General features: G+C 42.8%; 1 protein-coding gene across 5 annotated transcripts in view; it reads left to right on the top strand.

Moving 5' to 3' along the window:
- The window catches only part of EPHA5 (EPH receptor A5), a 438,408-nt gene that overhangs the window by 26,563 nt on the left and 385,786 nt on the right, over positions 1-26,059 (top strand). For all 5 annotated transcript variants that reach the window (XM_063919908.1, XM_063919911.1, XM_063919909.1 and 2 more), the window contains exon 2: positions 15,886-15,950. In XM_063919908.1, coding sequence (XP_063775978.1) covers positions 15,886-15,950 — 65 coding nt within the window. The remainder of the gene's footprint in view (positions 1-15,885; positions 15,951-26,059) is intronic.

The raw sequence follows: 26,059 nt of genomic DNA, 5'->3' as shown, positions 1-26,059 counted from the left end.
CCAGACACTCCTCCGTTTCTCCAGCCACTCCCGCGTTTTTCCTAGAAACTGTAGCGTTTTTTCACACACACCCATAAAACGGCCTGTTTCCGCCCAGAAACACCCACTTCCTGTCAATCACATTACGATCACCAGAACGAAGAAAAAACCTTGTAATGCCGTGAGTAAAATACCTAACTGCATAGCAAATTTACTTGGCGCAGTCGCACTGTGGACATTGCGCATGCGCATTAGCGACTAATCGCTCCGTTGCGAGAAAAAAATAACGAGCGAACAACTCGAAATGACCCCCATCGTTCATATCTTTCAGTGTGTGGGCACCAATGATGAACGATGCGCGGCCCCGAGCTCGTTCATTGTTTGTGCCGGCTCATTCATACCTGCAGGCCAATATGGACAATCTCGTCCATATTAGCCTGCAGGGCCATGGAGCCAGAAAAAAGGGGGGCGTGAAGAAACTTCACTCCCCCCATCACACCCATCCACTCCCCCGCCGCCGGGTCGTCTGACGGTCCTATCGGCTGTCGGGCAGCTCGGCGTGCTGTCGCCGAATGTGTAGGGCCCATGAGTCTTCATTTTCCCCAGTTAAGTTCCAGGCTATGATGCCACAATTTGCAGGATGTTGGGCAGTTATTTGCTTCATTGGTTTAAGATACAGCACATTACCACCTACTGTAGCATACACTACATATTTTGCTTTCTTGGGAGACCCTAGAGGATATCTCCATGGAGCAGCTCTGGTGGGTCTTCACTCAACCCTTGTTGAAAACTAGGAGATTACTGATTGGTTCTCTACAGTCCTCTATGCTTTCATCTTAACTTGGTAAATAAATAAATTTACTGGTTCTGTACATAAATGGTGGAGTCTTGGGTATAATGACTAAACACAGCAGCACCCAATGCTCCTGTTATGGGACTCACACAATTTTAAAAATGTATATACAGTAATATGTGGTAGTGAAAATAATTTGAGTTGTTTGAAAATAATTTGGGCTAATTTTGTTACACAAACTTTGGGACCTGTATCTCAGGTAATATTTAATTCTCAAATTCTTTTAATGTCATGTTTACCACGTTCCAAGAAACATAACAGGAATACATACTGTATTTACAAATAAACAAAGTTATTTGTTTTCTTGGCAAAAAAAATAATATAATGGTTGTATGATAATTTGGTACATTTTAATTTTCATATTGGCTTTTAGTTTGAAGGATTAGTTAGTGTGGTAATTGACTTGTTGTGGACTATTGCATTTAATCATTTACTTAATAGAAAACTTGTTGGAAGCTGGATAAAGAGTAGAAACTCAGCACATTAAATAGGCATTTTTTTCAGCATTATTTAATTAAAGTAATTAAAGTGATTACTTATTCTGTTGTATGTTTCACTTTTAAAGATACCTGTTCTGTCTAGTGTTAGGTTCCTGGTGCTCAGAACAAGGGAGATGTTGCGTAGTGAGTCCTGAGCACCAGAACGTGATGCTGAAATAAGGTGTGGTGTGGAAATAGCCCCTAGCACCCTACCTCCGTTGTTTTACCCGTGTGGTCAGTTCACGCCTGAGTGACTATGGTTTCTTGGGCCCACGGCAGCCGCGTTTGAAGGGCGGATTATGTCTGCCCAACTCCGATGCCCCCAGGTCTTAGCGTGAGACAAGGAGTGAACCGAGACAGGATAATAACAAGGGGACCTCTGACTAAAACAACAGAAAGCTAGGGGCTACTAACTACCCTAAAACTAAATATATGTGCGGCACGCCGCCAAAGGAAAAGAACAACCAAGGAAATGCTGTCCACTCGCCGACACAATACTGTTGTGTACCGGCGGTGACAGCATAAGCAGAACCCTCTGCAAAACACCAGTAACAAAATATAACCAAAGAATACTGCGGCCTAGGCCGACGGACGCGGCAAAGCCGCTACTCACGGAACCAGTACAAACACTGGCAAATGGACAGGAACCCCCAATGTAGCCGACACAGACTCTCAGAACCGGAGGACAGGCAGAATCCCAAATGACAGACCGGTGGACACCAAGAAGCCAGAAACTCGACTAGGCACAGACAAAGCCACAGGACTTCTGGACAGGAACACTTCACGGCAGGACACAGGAACCGACACAGGAATTGACACATGAACCAACACTGGAAGCAGCTAGATAGACACTGCTAGACAGGAGCTCAGGAACTGGCAGGGACTAGCTCAGAACGCAAGAACTCTGGAAGTCTAGAAACCTGGAAATATCACCAGCGTCTGTGAATTGCACTGAGCCAGCATATAACAGAGAGTCTTAATTAATTATGTCGTGCAGCTGCCCTGCTGCACAACTGAGAGGTGCAATCAAGAGACAGGTGAGGCTGAACACATGGGAACAAGCTGCAATTACACAGACTCACCACTGACAGCAAACAAGAATACATAAATAAACCAGAGCAACGGGAATACCTGGCCTGCAAGACAACTATAAACATAAAATAGGAATGAACCACTACCTGTGGTTCATAACAGTACCCTTCCCTTAAGGGTGAACTCCGAACACCCCATGACACCCACGAGGAACATGAACAGAAGTATAACATAAAATACATAACCAAAAATGCAAAACAGGAATGAGCCACAGCCGTGGCTCATAACATTACCCCCCCCCCTTGAGGAGGGGTCAAAGGACCCCAAAATTCAGACTTTCCAAAACAAGGGATACAAAAAAAAACCTGACACACTGGTCTAACAGAAACAAGCTGTGACAACAGCTTGTAACGGTGCCCCCCCCCCCCCCCCTTGACGGTGGCCACTGGATACAAGACAAGGAAAAAAAAATATATATATTTTTTTTTTAACAAGGCAAGAGTCAATAATCATTTCTTTTTCTTCTTCTTTTTACAAAGTTCTTGAGGTCTGACCAAGGTAATTCCCCAAACATTGTCTGAACTGATGGTACCTCCCAGCAAGGCTGGGTTCAAATCAGAGATTGGTTTCTTAACCTTGGGAGCTGAACTTTCAGGCAAAGTACTACTATTAGAAGAAGAGAGAAAAGCACATCCTGCACTCAAAACAACGGGCTGAGACTCTTGTGCCGAATTTACAGAATACGGTGAACTCTCAGCAGATAAGACGGGTGACCTAGAGGAACCTGAACCAATTTCTTTGGAACCATATCTCTTAATAACTGCATCACTGAATGCCGGGGGATCCTGAAGAATGGGATCTTCAGCTTTCATTAGGCTGGTTGCCCACTCAAAAGGCTCACCTCTAAAGGAATATATAAGATAGAGCACAAGGTTCTCTGAAGTGATTCCCAGAAATGGTCTAAACAACAAAATGGTGTAATAGTGTTTGTAAAGCGCCAGAAATTGGACTAAGTCCCCATCAAAGATTATAGATGTTGAGATATCAACAGAGTCAGGATCTGCTTCCTTCCCATCTGACTGACTAAAGTGCTTTGCTAGGACCTGGTCACTATTGACCTTACTCGAGGCTAAGACTTTCTGAACCCCACCTGGGGCAGTGACTTTCTGAACCCCACCTGGGGCAGTGACCCTCGGAACCCCACCTGGGGCAGTGGCCCTCGGAACCCCACCTGGGGCAGTGGCCCTCGGAACCCCACCTGGGGCAGTGACTTTCTGAACCCCACCCGGGGCAGTGACTTTCTGAACCCCACCCGGGGCAGTGACTTTCTGAACCCCACCCGGGGCAGTGACTTTCTGAACCCCACCCGGGGATGTGGCCTCCGGGAACCCCGCTGGGGCAGTGGCCTCCGGGAACCCCGCTGGGGCAGTGGCCTCCAGGAACCCCGCTGGGGCCAGATCCTCGGATTCTTTTACTGGGACCGGGCTGTCGGCCTCCCTCACTGGGACCGAGCTGTCGGCCTCCCTCTCTGAGTCGATAATTATCGAAACTTCTCCCGGGACTATGAATTCCGGGACTTTTGCTGAAGCTATAACCTTCAGAACCTCCACTAACGCTATGCCTCTTGAGTCCTTTCCTGGGGAAGCGACTTCTAGACCCTTCTTTGGGGCTTTGTCTCTCGAGATCCCACTTGGGGATATTACTTCAAAGATCCCTTCTGGGGTTTTGCTTCTCGAGTTCCCTTCTAGAACTATGGTTTTAGACACCTTCTCTGGAGTTGCGCTTTTCAAGTCTCTACCTGGGGTAACAGCTTCTGAGACCCCTTCTGGTATTGACACCTGAGCTATAATATTCGATGTCCCTCTATAACCTAGAGCATCAGGTACCGCTCCAGGACTCTGGGCATCAGGTACCGCTCCAGGACTCTGGGCATCGGGTACCGCTCCTGGACTCTGGGCATCGGGTACTGCTCCAGGACTCTGGGCATCGGGTACCGCTCCAGGACTCTGGGCATCGGGTACCGCTCCAGGACCCTGGGCATTGGGTACCGCTCAAGGACCCTGGGCATCGGGCACCGCTCCAGGACCCTGGGCATCGGGTACCGCTCCAGGACCCTGGGCACTGCTCCAGGACCCTGGGCATCGGGCACCGCTCCAGGACCCTGGGCATCGGGCACCACTCCAGGACCCTGGGCATTGGGCACCACTCCAGGACCCTGGGCATCGGGCACCACTCCAGGACCCTGGGCATCGGGCACCACTCCAGGACCCTGGGCATTGGGCACCACCCTAGGACCCTGGGCATCGGGCACCGCTCCAGGGGCTTGCAACTCTGCTTCAACAGGAAAATCAAGAGAGGAGAGAAACATTCTCCTTTGGTTCCTGAATCTATAATGGGGCTCCCTAGCCCAAGGACCCCAATTATAGTACAGAGTGCTTTTTAGTGTGGGTTGTGTGACAAGTACCTCTGCCACAGTAGAGACAGGAGTAGGTCTTGTATCCTGACTAAACTTGGCCAGAGGGCAGGACTTGTCTCCACACTTTGGCTTGCACAACTCACAGGTCTGCAGATAGTGGCCTAAACCCCCACAATATAGGCATAAATCTAAGTTTCTGCGACGCAGATGCTCCTCTTCTGAGAGCCTGGGCCGCAGAAAACTTTTAAACCTTTTCTCTTTAATTAAACCTGAGGATTCACTTGTCACCATACTGTGAGCAAGAGTCTCTTTATAGGATGAACTCTCAACAACTTCTGGCAAAATAAGCAACATTTTGGTCAGAAGGTTTTGCAGTTGCTTTAAGGATTGCTGCAAAACTTCCAGCCGCTCAGGTTTCAAAGCACTGAAAGCAGAGTTCAGGGCTGAGAGAGATGCTTGCAGGGCTTGCATAGTAGGCATAGGAGGATTTCAAACTAGACAAGACAAGACACGATTCTAAGACAAGATTCTAGACAAGATTCTTAGACAATATTCTTAGACAAGATTCAAGACATGATTCCAGACATGATTCTAAGACAAGATTCTAAGACAAGATTCTAGACAAGATTCTTAGGCAAGATTCTAGACAAGACAAGACTGGACTGGATTTTTAAACACCGGACTGGATTCTGCACACTGAATTCTAGACAGGACTGGATTTTTAAACACCGGACTGGATTCCGCACACTGAATTCTAGACAGGACTGGATTCTAAACACCGGACTGGATTCTGCACACTTAATTCTAGACAGGACTGGATTCTAGACAAGACACTGGACTGGGCCAAAAAAGAAAAAGCTTTATTTCTTTTTTGTTGTATGGCTGGTGATAATGTTAGGTTCCTGGTGCTCAGAACAAGGGAGATGTTGCGTAGTGAGTCCTGAGCACCAGAACGTGACGCTGAAATAAGGTGTGGTGTGGAAATAGCCCCTAGCACCCTACCTCCGTTGTTTTACCCGTGTGGTCAGTTCACGCCTGAGTGACTATGGTTTCTTGGGCCCACGGCAGCTGCGTTTGAAGGGCGGATTATGTCTGCCCAACTCCGATGCCCCCAGGTCTTAGCGTGAGACAAGGCGTGAACCGAGACAGGATAATAACAAGGGGACCTCTGACTAAAACAACAGAAAGCTAGGGGCTACTAACTACCCTAAAACTAAATATATGTGCGGCACGCCGCCAAAGGAAAAGAACAACCAAGGAAATGCTGTCCACTCGCCGACACAATACTGTTGTGTACCGGCGGTGACAGCATAAGCAGAACCCTCTGCAAAACACCAGTAACAAAATATAACCAAAGAATACTGCGGCCTAGGCCGACGGACGCGGCAAAGCCGCTACTCACGGAACCGGTACAAACACTGGCAAACGGACAGGAACCCCCAATGTAGCCGACACAGACTCTCAGAACCGGAGGACAGGCAGAATCCCAAACGACAGACCGGTGGACACCAAGAAGCCAGAAACTCGACTAGGCACAGACAAAGCCACAGGACTTCTGGACAGGAACACTTCACGGCAGGACACAGGAACCGACACAGGAAATGACACAGGAACCAACACTGGAAGCAGCTAGACAGACACTGCTAGACAGGAGCTCAGGAACTGGCAGGGACTAGCTCATCACGCAAGAACTCTGGAAGTCTAGAAACCTGGAAATATCACTAGAGTCTGTGAATTGCACTGAGCCAGCATATAACAGAGAGTCTTAATTAATTATGTTGTGCAGCTGCCCTGCTGCACAACTGAGAGGTGCAATCAAGAGACAGGTGAGGCTGAACACATGGGAACAAGCTGCAATTACACAGACTCACCACTGGCAGCAAACAAGAATATTCTTAAACCAGAACAACGGGAAAACCTGGCCTGCAAGACAACTATAAACATAAAATAGGAATGAACCACTACCTGTGGTTCATAACATCTAGAACATGAACTTTGCAAAAGATGTAATGAAGAAGATCCTCAGAGTGACATTACATATAACTGACCACAGAGGATGTGATGGGGTCCTACAAATTAGCTCAATTGGTCACAGGTTATTCTTCTTTGTCACTTATCTGTCCTTGTTCACTTCAACTTGTGATGTTTCCTCGTTATTAACTGTGATGGATGGTAAAAGAAATTGAAGTCTATAGTAGAGTTACCTTCATTAGTACTAAGCTCCCCCATTACATTTGGTATTGCCAGGTGCAGTACTAAGCTTTTACAGGCTGCTTATAACACATGGAAAGCTCTTGGGTGACAAGAAGTTCCAAAGTAACAATTACTTTTTTCCCCTTTAACACCAATTTAAATAATTTTTCCCCTGGTGTGAACTTGACCTTAGAAAAGGACACTCTTTGCACCACTATCTGGTGCCTCTGAATCCTGGTATGACATTACCTGCCCCCAGCACTTATGTAGGCATCCAGGCACCCAGCAAGGGAAAGCAGGGTAGTCACACACCTCACTTTACAGCCTTGCCTCTGGCCCACAAGCAATCAATAGTCACTTCAAATACAACAAATTTTTGCAAAAACAGCGTACCAACTCAAAAGTGCAGCAACAGTAGCTAAGGTGATCCCAACCACCAAAAATATTCAAGACCATGACAACAAAAGTAAGCAACCGTGCGCACCCTCTTGGTATATAATCATGAAAATGTCTATAACATGGAGATTTGAATATCACAAGATTACACCATTTCCTTTATGCCGGGATTTATAGTGTTTCAGTCCAATTCAGTATCAAACAGTGGGCTCAAATGTCCGTTATCTTGTCTTATACTTGATTCTCTCCTTTCTCCCGATGGAAAGCCAACTCCATATGGACCCAAAAAATGGAAAAGAAAGGAGGATGTAGTGTAATACTATTTTTATTCAATAATTCCACAAAAAAATATGTTTCCCACAAAAATTAAAATACAACAGAATTTCATACACAGCAATCCACCACAGACTAGGCAAGAATGCGTACCGGATAAAATGGGGTGTCATATGATATCCACTCAAATCAGCATATTGGTGTCCGATAGGTTCCTCTCGATCTTTCCAGGTGCCGTGTTCGTCTCTGGATCTGCAGTATCCAGGAGGTCAGATACCGGTTCACTGCAATCTCCCCAATCAGTTCACCTTGAGCTGATTGGGGAGATTGCAGTGAACCGGTATCTGACCTCCTGGATACTGCAGATCCAGAGACGAACACGGAACCTGGAAAGATCGAGAGGTACCTGTGGGACACCAATATGCTGATTTGGGTGGATATCATATGACACCCCATTTTATCCGGTACGCATTCTTGCCTTGTCTGTGGTGGATTGCTGTGTATGAAATTCTGTTGTATTTTAATATTTGTGGGAAACATATTTTTTGTGGAATTATTGAATACAAAATAGTATTACACTATATCCTCCTTTCTTTTCCAATTTTTGGGTCCATATGGAGTTGGCTTTCCATCGGGAGAAAGGAGAGAATCAAGATTAAGACAAGATAATGGACATTTGAGCCCACTGTTTGAGACTGAATTGGACTGAAACACTATAAATCCTGGCATAAAGGAAATAGTGTAATCTTGTGATATTCAAATCTCCATGTTATAGACTTTTTCCTGATTATATACCATGAGGGTGCGCACGGTTGCTTACTTTCGTTGTCATAATCAATAGTCACTTACTCAACAATAGATACAACACCAAGAAGTATAGAGAATACGGCCAAAGTCATTTAAGCCTTAAATTGAAGGGCTTACCAGGTAACTAAATGGTCCTTATGAATCCATATGCACTGTGGTAGATAACCCAAAATCCATGGTTCTTGTCAACAGTGGCAGATGAACCGGCCACAAGGGGAGAGATGTATTATAGCGTCAAATATCGTGCCGATATATTGCTTCCTGCTTCACCTTTCTACTGAGGCAAATCAGGAAGCAGAGTGGGGCAGTGAAAACTCCCCCCTGCAGCGATACCTGCTAGAACGCACAGTACATCAGCTTAGTGCTGATGTGTTGTGTTTCTCCCCCCAGCCAGCTCCAGTGGTCATGCGCGAGATCTCTCTATTATCACAAGATCTCTCATATAGCTCGCAGCCGGCAGCAGTCTTAGTCAGGGACAGAGCTGTCCCTAGTGTGGTGAATGGGCAATGACACCTGCAGCTGTGAAAATCAATAGCGCATAGTGCCCATGTCATGCAGAACACACCTCCACATGAATACATAGGGGGGAAGAGGTATCAGCACACTTAACATGCGCTGATACCACTCCCCCCATTTCGACTCAACACCTAGCATCTATACACCATATGGTGCAATATGCCCAACACGACTGGGCTTCTCCAAGTGATGTAGAGTACCGTCCTTTGCTTTACATTTTGCATCTTATTCGCATTACAGACATAGTCAAAAGTAACTTTAACCACACAGGAATTAGTTTTAAACATGTAGTAAGTTGCAGTTGAACTACAATAGAACTTGACATGACCGAGTCGTACTGGACCTTGTGCGCTGAGAGAGTCCACTGAAGCCACAATGTCAGATGAACCGGTTACAAGACACTCAGGGGGAGATGTATTATACAGGGACGTGCGGTGAGCTAAATTGCTCAGAAGGCACTGACTTGCACCAGAGCCAGATTTACACACAATATATGAGCCAAAGGGTACATGGGGGCATTATACACATGTGCAGCAGTATACATTCCTGAAAATGTTGTGAGTTTTGATTAGAGATGTGCTGAAAAGATAGCCAGGTGAGGCACTGCCTCACCTGCCATAGACATTTTACTCCAGAGTTTTGGTTATAAAAATGTTTAGAATAATGCAGAGAAGATATTTCAAACATATTCTTTGTATTTTTCATATACTTTATACAGTCAAAACTCTGGCACAAATGTTAGTATGACAGGAAAGGCTCTGCCTCACGTGCCTCACCCCACCGCATGTCACTGGTATTATATGGAGGTATAACAGCCCAAAACCATGGTTCAAAAAGCCCTCCAGCAAGTACAAGTGTTTTGAAGTTGTACTGCATATTAGATAAAGAGGGATACAGGGCTATTTATTTGTTAATTTAAGAAAATCCTGGTCATGTATCTCATCAGCTCTGATGCTTTGTCACAGGACAAATATATTAAAAATAAATGTTAAAGCACAATAAATGCAATTTAAAAAAAACAGAACCGCAGATACAGAAAGCCCATTTTAAAAAGTAGCTTTTATGTTCAATCAAAGCAATGATAATCACAAAAAGGTAGACCATATTTCTTCTAATTACATCCTCTTGTGGTGTATAAAAGACATGATTTTATTTTAAATGATGAGCTACAATGTAGATCAATACACATTGTGCATCCATTATAACTTACAAGAAAAATATACTGTTCTGAAGCACTTAATTACAGTAATTGCAGCTCGGAGAATTCTGGGTGAGAACGCCACCTCCTTGCCAAGAAAGACTATATTACAACTTACAATCAATGAATGTGACAAATCTTTAAACTCTGAGAGTTGAAGAATTGTTATTCATTTTTAAATGCTCTACTTAAGAAAATTGTTGCAGGGGCAGATGTTACTGGTTGTCGAAAAGAGTTTAAATGCACCGTACACCTGGGACTCCAATTAAAGAAAAAAAAAAGAATTGCCTCACACACATACAATTAGTGAAGTTGTTTGTGCAGGCTGGATTTGTGATACTAAGAGGCATATGTACCAAACAGTTTTTGCCGGCAATGGCTGTTTTTAAAGACTGCTCACAAAGACTAAGTATCACATTCGCCAGGATTTAAGACAGAGGGGAGCAGAAAGATATCTCCGATATCTGCCACAATACCTGCATTATTTGTGTCCAGAAGTAGCCCCTATAAAATTTAAAAGTTACCAAGTTACCAAGCTTGTGCCAAGACGCTAACTCCATCTTTAGATGGTGTTTGCAAATGTAGCCTATGGACTACGCATTGCAAAGTTTACCAGAGAAGGGTCGGAAGGAACGTCCATTAGCACATGCCCAGTCAGTAGACCAGAGCTGGAACCAGGAAGTAATTGATCACATTAGCTATCACTTTACTTCTTACATCTTGGTGGGACCGGCTGCTATCAGAAGAACTTTCCCTGCATGTGAATATTGGTAAATTTTGTAAATACTTAATTTCTTATCGCCAAAACATTCAGGGATAAAAAAAATTATATATATTGAGACCAAATCCTGTTAATTGGTAAATATGTCCCGAAAGCTGAACATACACTATACAGTTATCTGACAGATCTGGCTGGTTGGAATGAAAGTCTATAATGGATGAGAGCAGATGACAATCGACCATTTGCTCCCAAACAGACAAATTGATTAAATCACGGATATAACCTGTTTGTATGAATGACAAGTTCTGTCCATTTTCCAGTGTTTGGACGCAAATGGTTGATTGTCATTTGCTCTCATCCATTACCAGATTTTCATTCCAACCAGCCAGATCTGGCAGATGATCTGCCAGATAATTGTATAGTGTAGTCCAAGCTTTAGACATAATTCAGGGGAAAAAATTCAAGGCGTATTTCCACTTAGTAAATTAATGTTTTGCTAGTAAATAATAAATTAGAATAGTTAGTTTAAGCTTTAAAAGACAAAAACAGTTGTTTGATAACTTGTTTGAGGGTCTACTACAGTATGCCAGTGCTCAGGATCCCGGCCCCTGGATCCCGACGGCCGGTGTACTGGCAGCGGGGCGAGCGCAAAAGAGCCCCTTGTGGGCTCACTGCGCTTTGCCGCGCTACGCATGCCACGCTATTTATTCTCCCTTAAGGGGTGTCGTGGACACCCCAAGAGGAAAAATAGTTGTCAGTATGCCGGCTGTCGGGATTCTGGCCCCAGTATGCTGAGCACTGGGATCCCGACAACCGGCATATCAAGTGCCACCCCTTGTTTGATAATGTTTGAGAACGTCACTTTCCTCCAGAGGGTTTGATACATCTCTCTCACATTTACTGAAGCTTCTTAAAATATTCTTTAGTAGCTTTAGTAAATCTACCACTAGTTGGGTTCTTGATACTCCTTTACTGTTGAAAAGTACTGTACTGTATACATGATACAAATAATTAAGCTTGTTGCACTGAATTTTTCATGCAAATCTAATGTTGTAGGGACAGGTCAATTCGCAGAGGTGCAAATTACTGTTTGTACAGCCTTCGGGTTCCGTTTTTGTATTTGCTATTTTGTACTAAAGTGTCATTTCATTCAGCTCTGTACTTTTAGAATTACTGTACGAGGGAGTTCATCTGGAACAAAAATCACAAGGGAATTCCAGGCTGAATAAAACACCTAATGCCAATTTCACATGAGAAAAATACCCAAATGCGGTAACATTTTATAAATACATTACACATCACTTACAACTGCAAGCTGATTTGTATTCAGCAAGTTCAATGTTTACCATCCCTTAAAAACAAGATTTCATAACAAGTTTTAGAGCAGGACACTCATTGAGACTGTCTTGAAACATGAGTGAAAGCTATTGATTTCAGTTGTGATGCATCATGGTTTGTTTCACAGCAGCAATTCCAGCCAATTGTTAAAAATTGTTGATCATTATTTTTTACGTTTGTTTACAGCTGGTAAAAGAGATATGAATGTTTGCACTTTGACTGTTTTCTTAGTTCCTGGAAGTGCTTTCATGAAATAAAATGTATTTATTTCCGCTAGCTGTATACCATAAAGCAAAGCATATTATCTGGAAAAATTCCATTCAATGTCACAACAAGCTCTTTAACTCATTTTTAAGTCAGGTTTGTACAAATCAAATCTGATGCGATTCATGGCAAAAAAGGTCATGAATTGTTTATTCACCTGCTTATCATCCAACTACCATGATAAATAGTGATGTAATTATTGGTTTCCTTCTTAATTTATGACAAATTTATTATCATTTTTATTCTTTAAAAAAATAATTATATTTAACTTGTAATATTTTTTATGTAACACAGCAAAATAATCACGTACACTAATACACACTTCTTTCATTGACCCCTTCACTCCCTTTGAGGCTACTTAATAGACAAGAGTCAAGGAAAATACAGACTTTAATCCATTTGTGAATAATTCTTTTCTTTTGTCTTCTTTCATCTTTTTGTGACCTTGATAGGAGTGGGAAGTAATCAATCAGAAGATTTATTTTCTTCCATAAAAAATCCAGGCTTTACTTCACAGTACATTGTTTTTTTTTTCATGTATTTTAATATAGGGAGTACAGTATGTAGTATTGCAATTTACCCAAGTTGTTTATTATATTATATTGTGTATAGAGCCTTCTGCTCATTGTATTATTATTATATCACCCCAAAGTGTTGACAAGTGGTCAAAGCACATTTACTTAAAAGCAACAAAGTTACCAAAATGATATACATAAAAATTTAGCTGCACTTTTTTGAAAATGAAACTAATAGTCTAATACATTAACATCTCACACCATAAGAGGAAAAAAAGAGCACTAAGACATTAAAGAGACATAGCAAAATATTTAAAGTAGTGCAAGGACCACAAGACACGCAGAGTGGAGAATAAACACAACAGACATAACCATTTCATTCCCTTTCTTTTATTTAGATATGCAGATTACATTCAGAAAATTAAAGTAGACGTTCAGAAGATAGGTTTGATGACAACTTTCCACCTCAACACTTCATTAGACTCAATTCCTACTGAAGCTCCAATATTTTATGACTAGTCAGTGGACCCTAAATTGTAAGCACCACTGGGACAGGGGCTGATGTGAATGACTAAGGGGGATATTCAATTGGCCATGAAATTTACCACACCAATCATGCGAAAAGTGCCACTTTTCATGCGAAAAGCAGCTTTTTGGCAGTTTGTGCGCTCCCATTTTTCAACCTATCCAATAGCACATTTTCGAAACCGGGATTTGCATCCTAATTCTTGCTGGCAAAATCATAGAAAAGTGTAGGTTAAAGTTTGGAATTTGCCTTTACCCCGCAAAAAGTTAAAATAATATAGGATAACAGAACAGAAGTATATTAAAGGTCATAATAAAAGTATTTGGGGGGTACTAAAATTGGATCAAATGGCTGTTGTATGATTTTTTTTTTTTACTCATAAAATGGGTATAGATATATGTTTGGGTGATTTTAAGCCACTTAAAAAACTTCCAAAAAAAAAAAGATTTCTCCCACTTGCAAGCATAAAAACACTTGCCCCACTCATAAGCACTCCAATATACTTGTCCCAATTTCAATAATTTTGCACGTTTTCACCACAAAATGACATCATTATTGGCCAAATAAAAATAATTAAAAACTTCTAATTAGTCATTAAGGGGGGTGTCCCAGGGGTTCTGAACCATATCCCAACATTTTTACTATAAAATAGGGATTTCCCCCAACTTTTCACCTGCTCAGAGGTGAGGAAAATAAGTGTGTGGTAAAACCTATGAAGAATTATCGCCAGCGAATAATTGAACAGGTCAGTTTTCACGAATTGTGATAAAAGCAGGTTATCATGGCCAATTGAATGCCCCTGTAGATATTCTCTATAAAACACCTACTGATATGTGTGTGCTAGATAAATAGCTGTTAAATAATAAATAATAGTAAATGTTTGTAAACCATCTGGTAAAGACATTATTCACATGTAGTAAGTCAAATCTAGAGCCCTGTATTAACTGGTCTGATATAATGTGCTCCAAAGTGGGATTGGCATATCTGAATAACATAGTGCCCAATGTTTGAAAGGAACCCAGCTTGCTAACACTTATCAAGGTAACTGGTTTAGGGAGCATGTTGATGCAAGAACTAGGTTAGTAGAAAAATTTGCTATTCATTTGGTATGGCCAATATCCTCCAGATGCTGGAAACTGCATGGTCTCCCTTGAAATATTTTTGTGTATAAACTATAGCTATAATCCAGCTAAATTTGAGTTTATAATTATATAGATAGATCTAAACTTGAAAATTGAAAAGTACAAAGTATTGTAAGTAGCCAGACAAGACATACATATCTCTGCCATAAGCATTGGGATATGTTAGCACTCATTATATCGATGAAATCCTCAAGTCACATCATATTCTGAAGATAGAAATATAGAAAAATAAAAAGTAGATTGAAAAAATAAAAATAAACCATTGCTCTGTACCCTCTGGGTTTTCATAGTAAGACCTAGTTATGGTGAATACTCTGTCTTTCAGCAAGACTTTTTCCCTCCGATTTCTTGTGCTGGTCACTGTAAAACAAGTGGATAATGTACTGTATTATCTGATAATCTGCCATTTAAACATTATTCTTACAAATTATGATTCAGATAAGGGAGATATTTATTTAAAAAAATATAGAGAAGATGCTTTATAATTTACCTTTGTTCACATTAAACTAATACCACTTTCACAATAACCCGGGTCCAACCTGGGTTATTGAACATGGTTTCAAGCCATGTCAAGCTGCTTGAAACTGTGTTCACACTGCAAGCTTGACCTGGGTTATTGTTGGATCATCCCCTTGTTGGCACATGGAGATGACATCTTGTCCAAGTGCCAGTAATCCATCTCGCTGCATACTTTTAGCGTGATGCAGGTCAGATGACCCAGGTCGCACTTTCACATTGAAAAGTACCCTGGTCAGGCCCAGATTTAACCCTGGTCACCAGCCAGATCGAATTCCTGGAGCACCTAACCCAGGTAGTTTCACACGAAGCCAGGGCCCGGATTGCCCAGGCAATATCCCAGGTCAAGGGCTCACTGTCAAAGGGGTATTAGTAACAGATTGTGATGCATACCACAGGTTCCTGCTCTTACTTCTACTGCGGAGTACAACAATGATCCCAACATGGCAGCCACCATTCATCCTTGGTTTTATAGCATGGAAAGTCCATTCAATTGAAATCAGATTGGAAGTGATTAGGTCTGATGACTCGCACAATAGGCTGGTTGGTTAATATAGCTAATATTTTACAAACGGACAAATCGAATTACATTTCCAAGTGCAATATTGTACAGCTTTTCTGCCACTGAATAATGACCCACAGTATGCATTCTCGAAGTACAGTATATATTATTGAATGTTAGACAATATCATACTTACCTTCTTTTATTATATTTTCACAGTGAACCTACTGGATTCTCGATCAGTTATGGGTGATCTTGGATGGATAGCATACCCAAAAAATGGGGTAAGATATTTAAACATGCATAATAAAATTTCATGCTAATAAAAAAAGAATTTCAACATGTTTAGATTACAATAGCAGGTTCATTTGTATTAGCTGCAAATGTGTAGTTTTATACCATTTGTTTCACTGTCATTGAGCATCAGATACAGCTTTCTTATTGTTTGAAGTCAGATTACTGCTTTGCTTATATGGTAGAAAAAAACATCTTATCATAGTACTTACATCTTGCTGAGAAATAGAGACAAAGATAATCAGTTGTAAGCAACAAATAAATGAAGGTGCTAAACATGTTATGGGTTTAAGTAATGCTGAACACCGACAGACCATTTAAACCGACTTAACATGTTTTTTGCAGTTGAGGAAAGGGGACAGTAATGTTACTATGTGAAAATGTATTAAGTATTGGATTTCAGGGATAGTCTCTTAATAGTCACTGCTTAGAAAAGGAGAGTTTTTGTAATAAACACATTCCCCAACTGCATGATGGTATTGCACTACAAGTGCATTATTGCTTACATTTCCTGTGATCCTTTGGATTCCAAGTAGAACTGAAATAAACGGTGAATAACTCTATTTTAGCCAGCGCAAGTTCCCGATGTTAAAGCTCATCATCCACTTTTTTGGCCTTTAGGCCACTTTTAAAGCAAAAAAACTATTATAAGCAAGCCCTAAATAATAATATAATATTATTGACAGTAATACTAAAAATACTATTAAAATGAAATTCAGGGACAAGATTTGAAAAACTGCTCAAATTTGAAACCAGCCTGAACAATTGCTTCATTCAGTCTGCAGGTAACTGAGCAGGTTTTTTTGAATGTCTATCACATAAAAATCCGGGTAGTCCAGGGGAAACCAACTTCCAGCTATATAAATACATTTATCTTTGACATTGAAAATTGTAAACTGTATTTTTTAATATACAGTTTACAGTAACTGAATATAGCATAAGAATTAAACACACATTTGCCAAGCTGGAGCAAACGTAAATTTTGCATTATTGGTAACAGAAAGAGTTGTAGAGATGCTTGAAGGTGTGACAAAGAAATGTATTTTATACTACAAAAAAATTAAATAAGTGTTAAATTAGGTTTTACTTACTATCATTCCTCCTTGCTGAACCTTTGTTGTTTGGTAGCTGCCATGATGAGAATTGCATATACTGTGCAATATTATTTATTATTCATTAACAGTTTCTTATATAGCGCAGCAAATTCCGGTTGCGCTTTACAACTGGACACAATTAGAAGACAAAACTGGGTAAAAACAAACAGTCATAGAGGTAGGAGGGCCCTGCTTGCAAGCTTACAATCTATGGGGAAATAGGCATGGATACACAAGGATAGGTGCTATCTATTGCATAGTTGTACATCAGATTGCAAAGGTTCTTGGTGGGCTGCATGATATGACATCACAGCAGTGATAAACCAGGGTCAGGAGGACGGGAGCGTGAAGAAAGAAAAAATGTGGGGGATATGTGTGTACTGTACTGTGGGGATATCATTGGATAGGAAAGCTATGAAGGTAATGTGATTGGCTCTGGAATTTGATAAGCTTGTCTGAATATGTGAGTTTTTAGGGAACGCTTGAAGGTTTGAAGACTAGAGGAGAGCAATACATACAGAGATCATATCCTAGCCATATATAGGCTCATTCTGCTGCTGAGTTTTGGAGTGACAGTATCACTGTACATTCTGCTCACTAAGGGGACTGTTCCTCATTCTTTATGGGCCCGATAAACATGTGGAAACGCTATGGGAAACATAGACATCTTCAGATGTCGTTGGTTACCAGCAGCCCTGCTTCTACCTATAGGAAGGAGGTTCAGAGTTGTGAAGAAGGATCCGATCAGTGGCAAAAATGTGGTCATGGACTTTGATTGCGACACTTCTCTGAGGCCACACCCCTACCCACAAGGCCATGCCCCTTAATTTCGGGCGTGCATCTGGGTCCCTCCTTCCAGCTTTCTAAAGTTGTGAGGTATGCAGTGGCAGTGTTAGGGATAGCAGGGACAGGTGCTTTCTGGAGCAAAACTGAATTGCTCTGGTAGATAATCTCCACAAGGGCCGTAACTACTGCTGTGCCAGTGATACCTGGCCCACAGCACATATGCACTGTGTGCGCAGAACCGCTGGTAATATTAGCTCGCCGTGCTGCCAGCACACTGGTGTCCAAGCAACCATCGCCGCTGTACTGGTGTCCGCACCACCGTCCACCCACTGCTTACTAGCTGCATTCCCCAGCTACTTCTTCTCATATAGGTAGCTGGGCAGTGGCAGATTCAGTCATCCATCAAGCTCCAGCTCCACCCCTTCCGGCTGCCCCTGTTTGTCTGCACTCTGCAACTTCTCCTGGGAGAGATGATGTCTCTCCCAGCCCCCCTTCCTCCAGCCCACTTGCAGTGCCTTGCGCTGAAAAGGGCAGCGGCAGGCACTGTCACTGACAGAAGGACTCAAATAGGCAGGTTGGTTGTGTATAAGGGGCTACCTGGTGCAATGTGTATAATAGGCTACCTGCCACAATGTGTATAAGGGACTGTACCTGACATAATGTGTATAATGGGCTACCTGGCATAATGTGTATAAGGGGCTACCTGGTGCAATGTGTATAATGGCCTACCTGGTGCAATGTGTATAAGGCGCTACTTGGCGCAATATGTATAAGGGGCTACTTGGCGCAATATGTATAAGGGGCTACCTGGTGCAATGTTGTATAATAGGCTACTTGGCACAATGTGTATAAGGGGCTGTACCTGACATAATGTGTATAATGGGCTACCTGGTGTAATGTTTCTCTACTATGGCGTAACGTATATAGGGGGTACTACTGTGTGGTGTAATGTGACTAATATACATCCTATGTGCTGTGTAATGTAATATGAATTGTGTAGCCATGCCCCTTCCCCATGAAGCCACGTCCCTATATTTTTAACGTGCACTTCCAGTGCATCCTGTCCACTTTTTAAATATGGGGGACACCAATTCTCTTTTTGACACAGGGCAACAAAATGTTTAGTTGCGGCTCTGGTATCAACCACTGCAACTCGTAGCGAGATGGATACTTAATCATGGGGGGCTGGATGGGCCATGAATATGTTCTGTGATTTTACAGCAGGATCATGTACAAGAACTATTACATAGAAAGTAAACATGCACACCACAGATTCCTATTAATCTAACAAACTTTTTTATAAGTTTAATTCACACCTAAATCATGCTGGGGATCCTCTCCATTATTCCAGTTATTAAGTGTTAAATTGAAAAAATAAAAAACCATATACAGAAAAACATCTTTTCATTTGTGACAAGCTCTGAGGTCTGTCTCTATTAATACCAATACTGAGCTGCTTTACTGTTCAGAGCATGTGACAGCAACTAAGGGCCTTCTTCAGACCCGGATGCAGCTGCGCATATGTACGCAGTGGCCCGATTCAAAGGGCCTGCACATGCACACCAGCCACAGTGCGCGTACGCAGGGAGTCATGATGCAATCGCATCATGATTGGCAGCTGCAGGCTGTGGGCGTAAATATTCTATTTTTAACAGTGTCTTTAGAGTTTTTTTATGCATATTCTTTTAACTCGTTATCAGTACATGTTGAATATCCCTTATTCAAAATTCAAAATCCTACATTTTTGGGTCCCCTACTGAGATAATGACATATATATTATATTATATATGTCATTATCTCAGTAAGGGACCCAAAAATGTAGGATTTTGAATTTTGAATAAGGGATGTTCAACATGTACTGATAACCAGTTAAAAGAATATGCATAAAAAAAGACACTGTTAAAAATAGAATATTTACGCCCACATGCTGAATCAGAGGTGTCGCAAGATGTATCCAGTTCTGTGCTGATAGTATATGCAATAGATTACCCCAGGCATACACCTGATATACTTACACCCAACCGCCTCACATGCACAAAAATAGTTTATTCACATTTGTTTTAAAGCAAAAAAATGCATTTCATTTACAGTATGGTTTGATTTATTCCCACTACCCTTTATAATATAACAGATATCATCTTCCTTCTTGTCTGCGCATGAATGTAGCAGACAACCTGAAATATATCAGGAGGAGGAGGGTGTTATTGTTAACCAAGCACATGCTCCCTCCCTTTTTTACCCTTTTATCACAGCTGCACCAGGATGAGGCTGCTGCTGTCAGCCTGTTAGTCATCCCCGTGCAGCTGGTATCTGGTGGGCTGGGCCGGGGGGCAGGGTGACAATTGCCCCCCCCCCCCCTCCCACCGGGCTGGTCCTATTTTCAGCACCTTGGACCGACTGCAGTTTTAAAGCATAGGCTGCGCGATTGCGATATCTATTGCCAATAGCTGTGGCAGTGCCTAGCTATGAAGTTTCCGCATGTGCACAGTGCAGACACGTGGCCCTGCTCCCTCTTAATTCCTCTCTCTCCTCCCTACCTCCATGTTTCTTTTAGTGTCACGCCAGCTTCTTTTACTGTATGAATAACCTAGAGCCTGCCGCAGTTGAAAAAGTGTCAGCACCGCAGCATGCCTGGCCTCTAATTCCGGCTCCCATCCACCACTAATACTTGGGGTCCACCTCTTCCTATTGTCCCCAGCATCTCACCTCTTCCTCCTCTCCCCAGCACTTTACTTCTTCTTCTTGCACCCCAGAACCTCACCTCCTGTGCCCAGTATCTCACCTCTTTCTCCTGTCCCCAGCATCTCAATATTTACCACCCCACCTCTTCCACCTGTCCCCAGCACCTCACCTCTCCCTCCTGTCCCAGCACCTCATCATTACCTACTGTACCCAGCATCTCCCCTCTTCCTATTGTGCCCGGCACCTCAACTCTTTCTCTTCTACCCAGGACCTCGCCTCTTCCTCCTGTCCCGAGCATCTCACCTCTTCCTGCTGTCCCCAGCATCCCACCTCTTCCTCCTGTCCCCAGCACACCACCTCTTCCTGCTGTCCCCAGCATTCCACATCTTCCTCCTGCCCCCAGCACCCCACCTCTTCCTTCTGTCCCCAGCATCCCACGTCTTCCTCCTGTCCCCAGCACCCCACCTCTTCCTGCTGTCCCCAGCATCCTACATCTTCCTCCTGTCCTCAGCACACCACCTCTTCCACCTGTCACCAGCCCCTTACCTCTTATTCCTGTCCCTTGAACCCCAACTCTTCTTCCTGTCACCAGCACCTAACCTCTTCTTCCTGTCCCTAGCATCTCAACTCTTCTTCCTGTCCCCAGCATATCACCTCACCTCCGGTTCCCCTGTCACCAGCACCTCGCTTCTTCCTCTTGTCAAAGCACCTCACCTCTTCCTGCTGTCCCCAGCATCTCACCTCTTCTTCCTGTCCCCAGCACCTCACCTTCTGTCCCCAGCATCTCACCTCTTCCTTCTGTCCCCAGCATTTCATCTCTTGTTCCTGTCCCCAGAACCTATTCTCCTCCTCCTGTCCCCAGAACCTCAATTCTTCCTCATTCCCTATGAGTCCATGTCCCTTGGTGCAAGGACACACCCACTTTTCCAGGAGCCCTCACCACCTTCCCCTATTGTTTTTCCCCCTGCCATTTTGTTTTGGATCTGCCCCTGTATAATATATGCACAGTTACTGAAGGAGTAGCATTACCAGCTTCACAAGTCAGGGCCTGATTCAGAGATTCATGTTAACTCAATGCAAACATCCATCTCTAATGGTTTCAAATATGAGTACTGTGTGTACAGATGCTACACTGCACACGTGCAGATCTCATTCTGCTACATTGTTCGCAGTTCCCTGGATGCCGCAGATTGATTAACAGATTGCCTCCATTTGGGGACAGGGCAGAGGCAACGACATGGAGCATTTGACAAAATAATGGCATGTGAGACCCATTTTGTAGGCATGGCTTCAGCAGCATGATTACACCAGACATCCTGAGTAACCTGGGGTTACTCAGATGTCTGATAGTTACACAGTTGATCCAATGCAGCACACCTGGATGCCACAGCAGATCACTGGAGACATAGCTGTGCTGCCACCTCTGAATCTGCCTCTCAATCTGTAACCAGCTATTTAGAGGTGGCGATCTAGTGGCTACCATTATCAGTATGTGTTTGCACCAGCTCTCATGCACCCACAAGTAATACAGCTACTGCCAGCCATACAGTATTTCCTTCATATGGATCTGACTGGGAGCCTGGGTCATGTTTGTAAGTAAAGCAAAAAAGCAAGCAACTGGACAAAACCATGTTGCATTGCAGGGGGGCAAATGTAACGTGCAGAGAGATTTAGGTTTAGATGGGGTGTGTTAAAAGTGAACCGGAATTGCAGTATAAAAATAAAGCTGTCTAACATTTGTGAGCTACAGTACAAAGCAAAAGGGGATATGGTCATTAGGTCAACAATAATTAGGTCGACAGTCATTAGGTCGACATGGCCACTAGGTCGACCTGGTCATTAGGTCAACATGTACTAGGTCGACACGGAAAAGGTCAACATGACTTTTTTTTAAATGTCATTTTTTGAACTTTTTCATACTTTACGATCCGCGTGGACTACGATTTGGAATAAAAACCTTGCCTGAAGCATGCGAGGGGACACGGTGCACTAATTGGGGTTCCCCGTCACTTTACGAAGAAAGCAACACCAGAGAAAGTATTAAAAAACTCATGTCGACCTTTTTTCCATGTCGACCTAGTACATATCAACCTAATGACCATGTCAACCTAGTGACATGTCAACCTAATGCATGTCGACCAATAGTGGTCGACCTAATGACTGTCGACCTAAGTCTTGTTGACCTAATGACCCATACCCTGCAAAAGCATCCAGTATTTACCCTGCACAGAAACAATATATATGTATTTGCTCCCATTGCATTGCAGTATGGTTTGTTCCAGGCACAAGGGAATGCACATGCGGGGCGGGCGCAGTGCGTGTGCGTGACGTTGCCCGACGACAGGGTTTGCCGGGTTACGTCGCAGCCACTGACGGCAGCGGTAGCAGCGGCGACCGCTAAGAAGATTGACAGGAAGGAGGCGTGGATGGGCAGATCCGTACCGTTGGAGAGCGTTTTCGGGGAGTGGTGAGTAAAACGCAGACGTGTCCAGGACAACGGAGGGCGGAGGTGTGACGTCAAAGCCGGGCCCATCATCGCAGGATCCATCGCACAGGGTAAGTATGTCCAGGGCTGCTCTACTTCTGCTTGAATTTTTTTTAGCTTAGCAGGGCTGCACAAGCGATCGCAGCCCTGCTAAGCTAAAATACACTCCTCCATAGGCGTGGACCATACTTGCCTACCTGACCCTCTCCATGAGGGAGAAAATGCTCTGTTCCTGGACTTTCCAGGTAATGTATGATTGCCATCACCTGTGGTGAGCTAGTTCATTGATAAGAAAGGAGTTTCACCAAAGGTGATGGCAATCATACATTACCAGGAAAGTCCAGGAACAGAGAATTTTCTCCCTCATGGAGAGGGTCAGGTAGGCAAGTATGGCGTGGACTATTGATCGCAGCAGCAGCTAAAAGTTGTTGGCTGTGATCAACTCAGAATGACCACCCATGTGCACTGCAGGAGGTGCAGATATAACATGTGCAGAGAGAGTTAGATTTGGGTGGGGTGTGTTCAAAGGGAAATCTAAATTGCAGTCTAAAAATAAAGCAGCCAGTATTTACCCTGCACTGAAACAAAATAACCCACCCAAATCTAACTCTCCCTGCAAATGTTATATCTGCCCCACCTGCAGTGCACATGGTTTTGCCCAACTGCTAACAAATTTGGTGCTGCAATCAACTCTGAATTATTCCCAAAGTTACTTGCTTTTTTTGCTTTACTTACAAACATGAAACAGGCCCTGAGTTCGCAATTACGCTAAAATGCCATTACTGTAATTGAACTGTGTTTGCGTGCCCCTTGCCTCTCCCCTTCCTACTCAGCAATAGTAAGAAGTCACAAGTGTCATATCTGCATATACTTTTCTAAGTGGTCATGCACAGGACAGATTTGCATATTTTACACTAAATATATGGGTGTACTGTAAGTACAGCATCATTCCCAAAATGTTCAATTCAAAAGATCAAATTGCTGTTAATAGGGAACAATGCAAAATGAAGTCTCAATGACAGATAATCTTAATATAAAATGACTTATGGATTTATTTACTTAGCACAAACAACGTCTGCAGAGATATTGCAGTCTCTGATGAATTGTATGGTTTAAAATCGGAGAGTAGCTGTTGTGTGGTGCAAGTTTTAATTAAGTCATCTGGAATAATGGAGCTATCAAACAGCTTCCTTCTTTCCAAATCTCTTTGACACTGCAGAGGGTGCATAATGTTACACCCATGTGTATAGACTGATTTAATCATTTTACAGCTAGCTACCACCCTTATGAACCATTTTTTTTTTATCATGCTGATTTTATTTTCCGCTGTTTACATTTACTAGCATAGAATTGCTTTCTTTAGGAAAATACACATCTGATTACTGTAGGCAGTCAGATTCTTTTGAAAGATTCTGAGAGTTTTCTGCACAGTATGGAATATAACCCTATTTAGACCACAGAGAATATTGAGCATGTAGTGTGGCTGGCTGCACAAGATGTTCTGTTTCTGTATAAACTGAAACAGCATTATAAGCACTCAATTCAGCGCAGTGCAAATGGGATGTCTTATTCCAGTCAGATCCATATCTAACTGGATAAATTAATCTGTGATTTAAAAAGATTAAAGGGCGTATTTATTAAACCCCCCCCCCCCCCCACCACCACCACCTAAATTTAGGTATTACAGGTTTTAAAATAATAGGGTTGGCCATCAGCCATCGATTGTTATCAAACATCAATGGTTTGATGTCAGCAATGGGGAGCCAATGATGGTGCAAATTGGTGGTGGTTGGGGAAGGTGGGTTCAGTGGTGGATGCCAGACTCTGTCTGTGTGTACGTCTATAATCTGCACATGCCCTAGAGTGGATGCATGCAATACTGAATTTTGACACCATGGAGCTAAAAAGGAAGCCATTGCCACAAGCTTCACTTTTATTATAATTTAGGTAGGATTTCACCTATTTCTGACTTGGACAATTTGCTCAATTTTAATATTAGGCATATTAGCATTTATTTCTATTGCCGCTTTAAACTATCGATCATCGGTGGCTTTGACGGACTGCATGTTGGTAAAACTAGCCCCGGAGGCCAACCAGATGGTTGGCACCCTACGTGTGGCTACAATGGATTCTGAACTTATTGCCTGGTGGCTGCCACTCTTATAGAGAACCAGGATCATCCTGTGTGTGGCTTGCTCTTGCTTATAGTATAAAGAAAAGATATTCTGTATGTCTGCTATCATTTGATATGTGCTATTCCCGGGATGCTGCTTTGTGTTGCTCTCTCTCCCTTATATTTCTTTTTTTTCCTCGTATGTTTTTTAAGAGGTTAAAAATAAGTACAATTTAGGTTAGTCAGCATGCTTCATGATCACATTAGTGTTTTCCTGTGCTGGCCTTACTGTAGCTAGCGATTTAGAAGAGTTGGCATACCTACTCAGCCAAGGCAGTATGGGATTTATGGAGCATGGGCCCCTAGGGAGATGGAAACAAATGAAAGGATAAAGAGGATTTTTTTGGCACTCTGAAGTCATGTCAAATTGCTGTCATGGTAATTGGCATATCCAGGGCACCAACTACAAATGTGTGGCATCTAACTCAAAGCATTTACGTGTTAAATAGCAAATTCATAATGTGTATTACTCTGCACCAGTGCACTGGTAAACACAGTACTTTTCAAACAAGATTACATAAAACAGTATCACTGTGAACACGGCTCCCGTTTTATCTAAGAATCAAACCAGGTATCTATTTCACAGGTTACAAATACGCTGTCTTCCACGGCATCAATACACTTAACACATATCATTCCTTGTACAGACATGGAGCTCTGTCCAACATAACATAAGGGGTCTATTCATGTAGGTTTGCGGCTATGGATTGTTACTTTTCACTGTACAGTATATGGCACCAGTTTGATACTGCAGTTACTGTATCTTTGTTAAGTGGCAATTCATGTATTCTTTCCTTTCCTGCGATGCATTCCGAAAACATGGGGGAATGCAATGGTAGGGGCCCATTTTTAGGGGTGTGGCCAGTCTCGAGAGGGGAT

This window comes from Pseudophryne corroboree, chromosome 1 (genome assembly GCF_028390025.1).
Source record: "Pseudophryne corroboree isolate aPseCor3 chromosome 1, aPseCor3.hap2, whole genome shotgun sequence".
NCBI classification, from domain to species: Eukaryota; Metazoa; Chordata; class Amphibia; order Anura; family Myobatrachidae; genus Pseudophryne; species Pseudophryne corroboree.
Note: the sequence above shows the minus strand (reverse complement) of the source record. Positions and strands in the feature narration are given on the sequence as shown.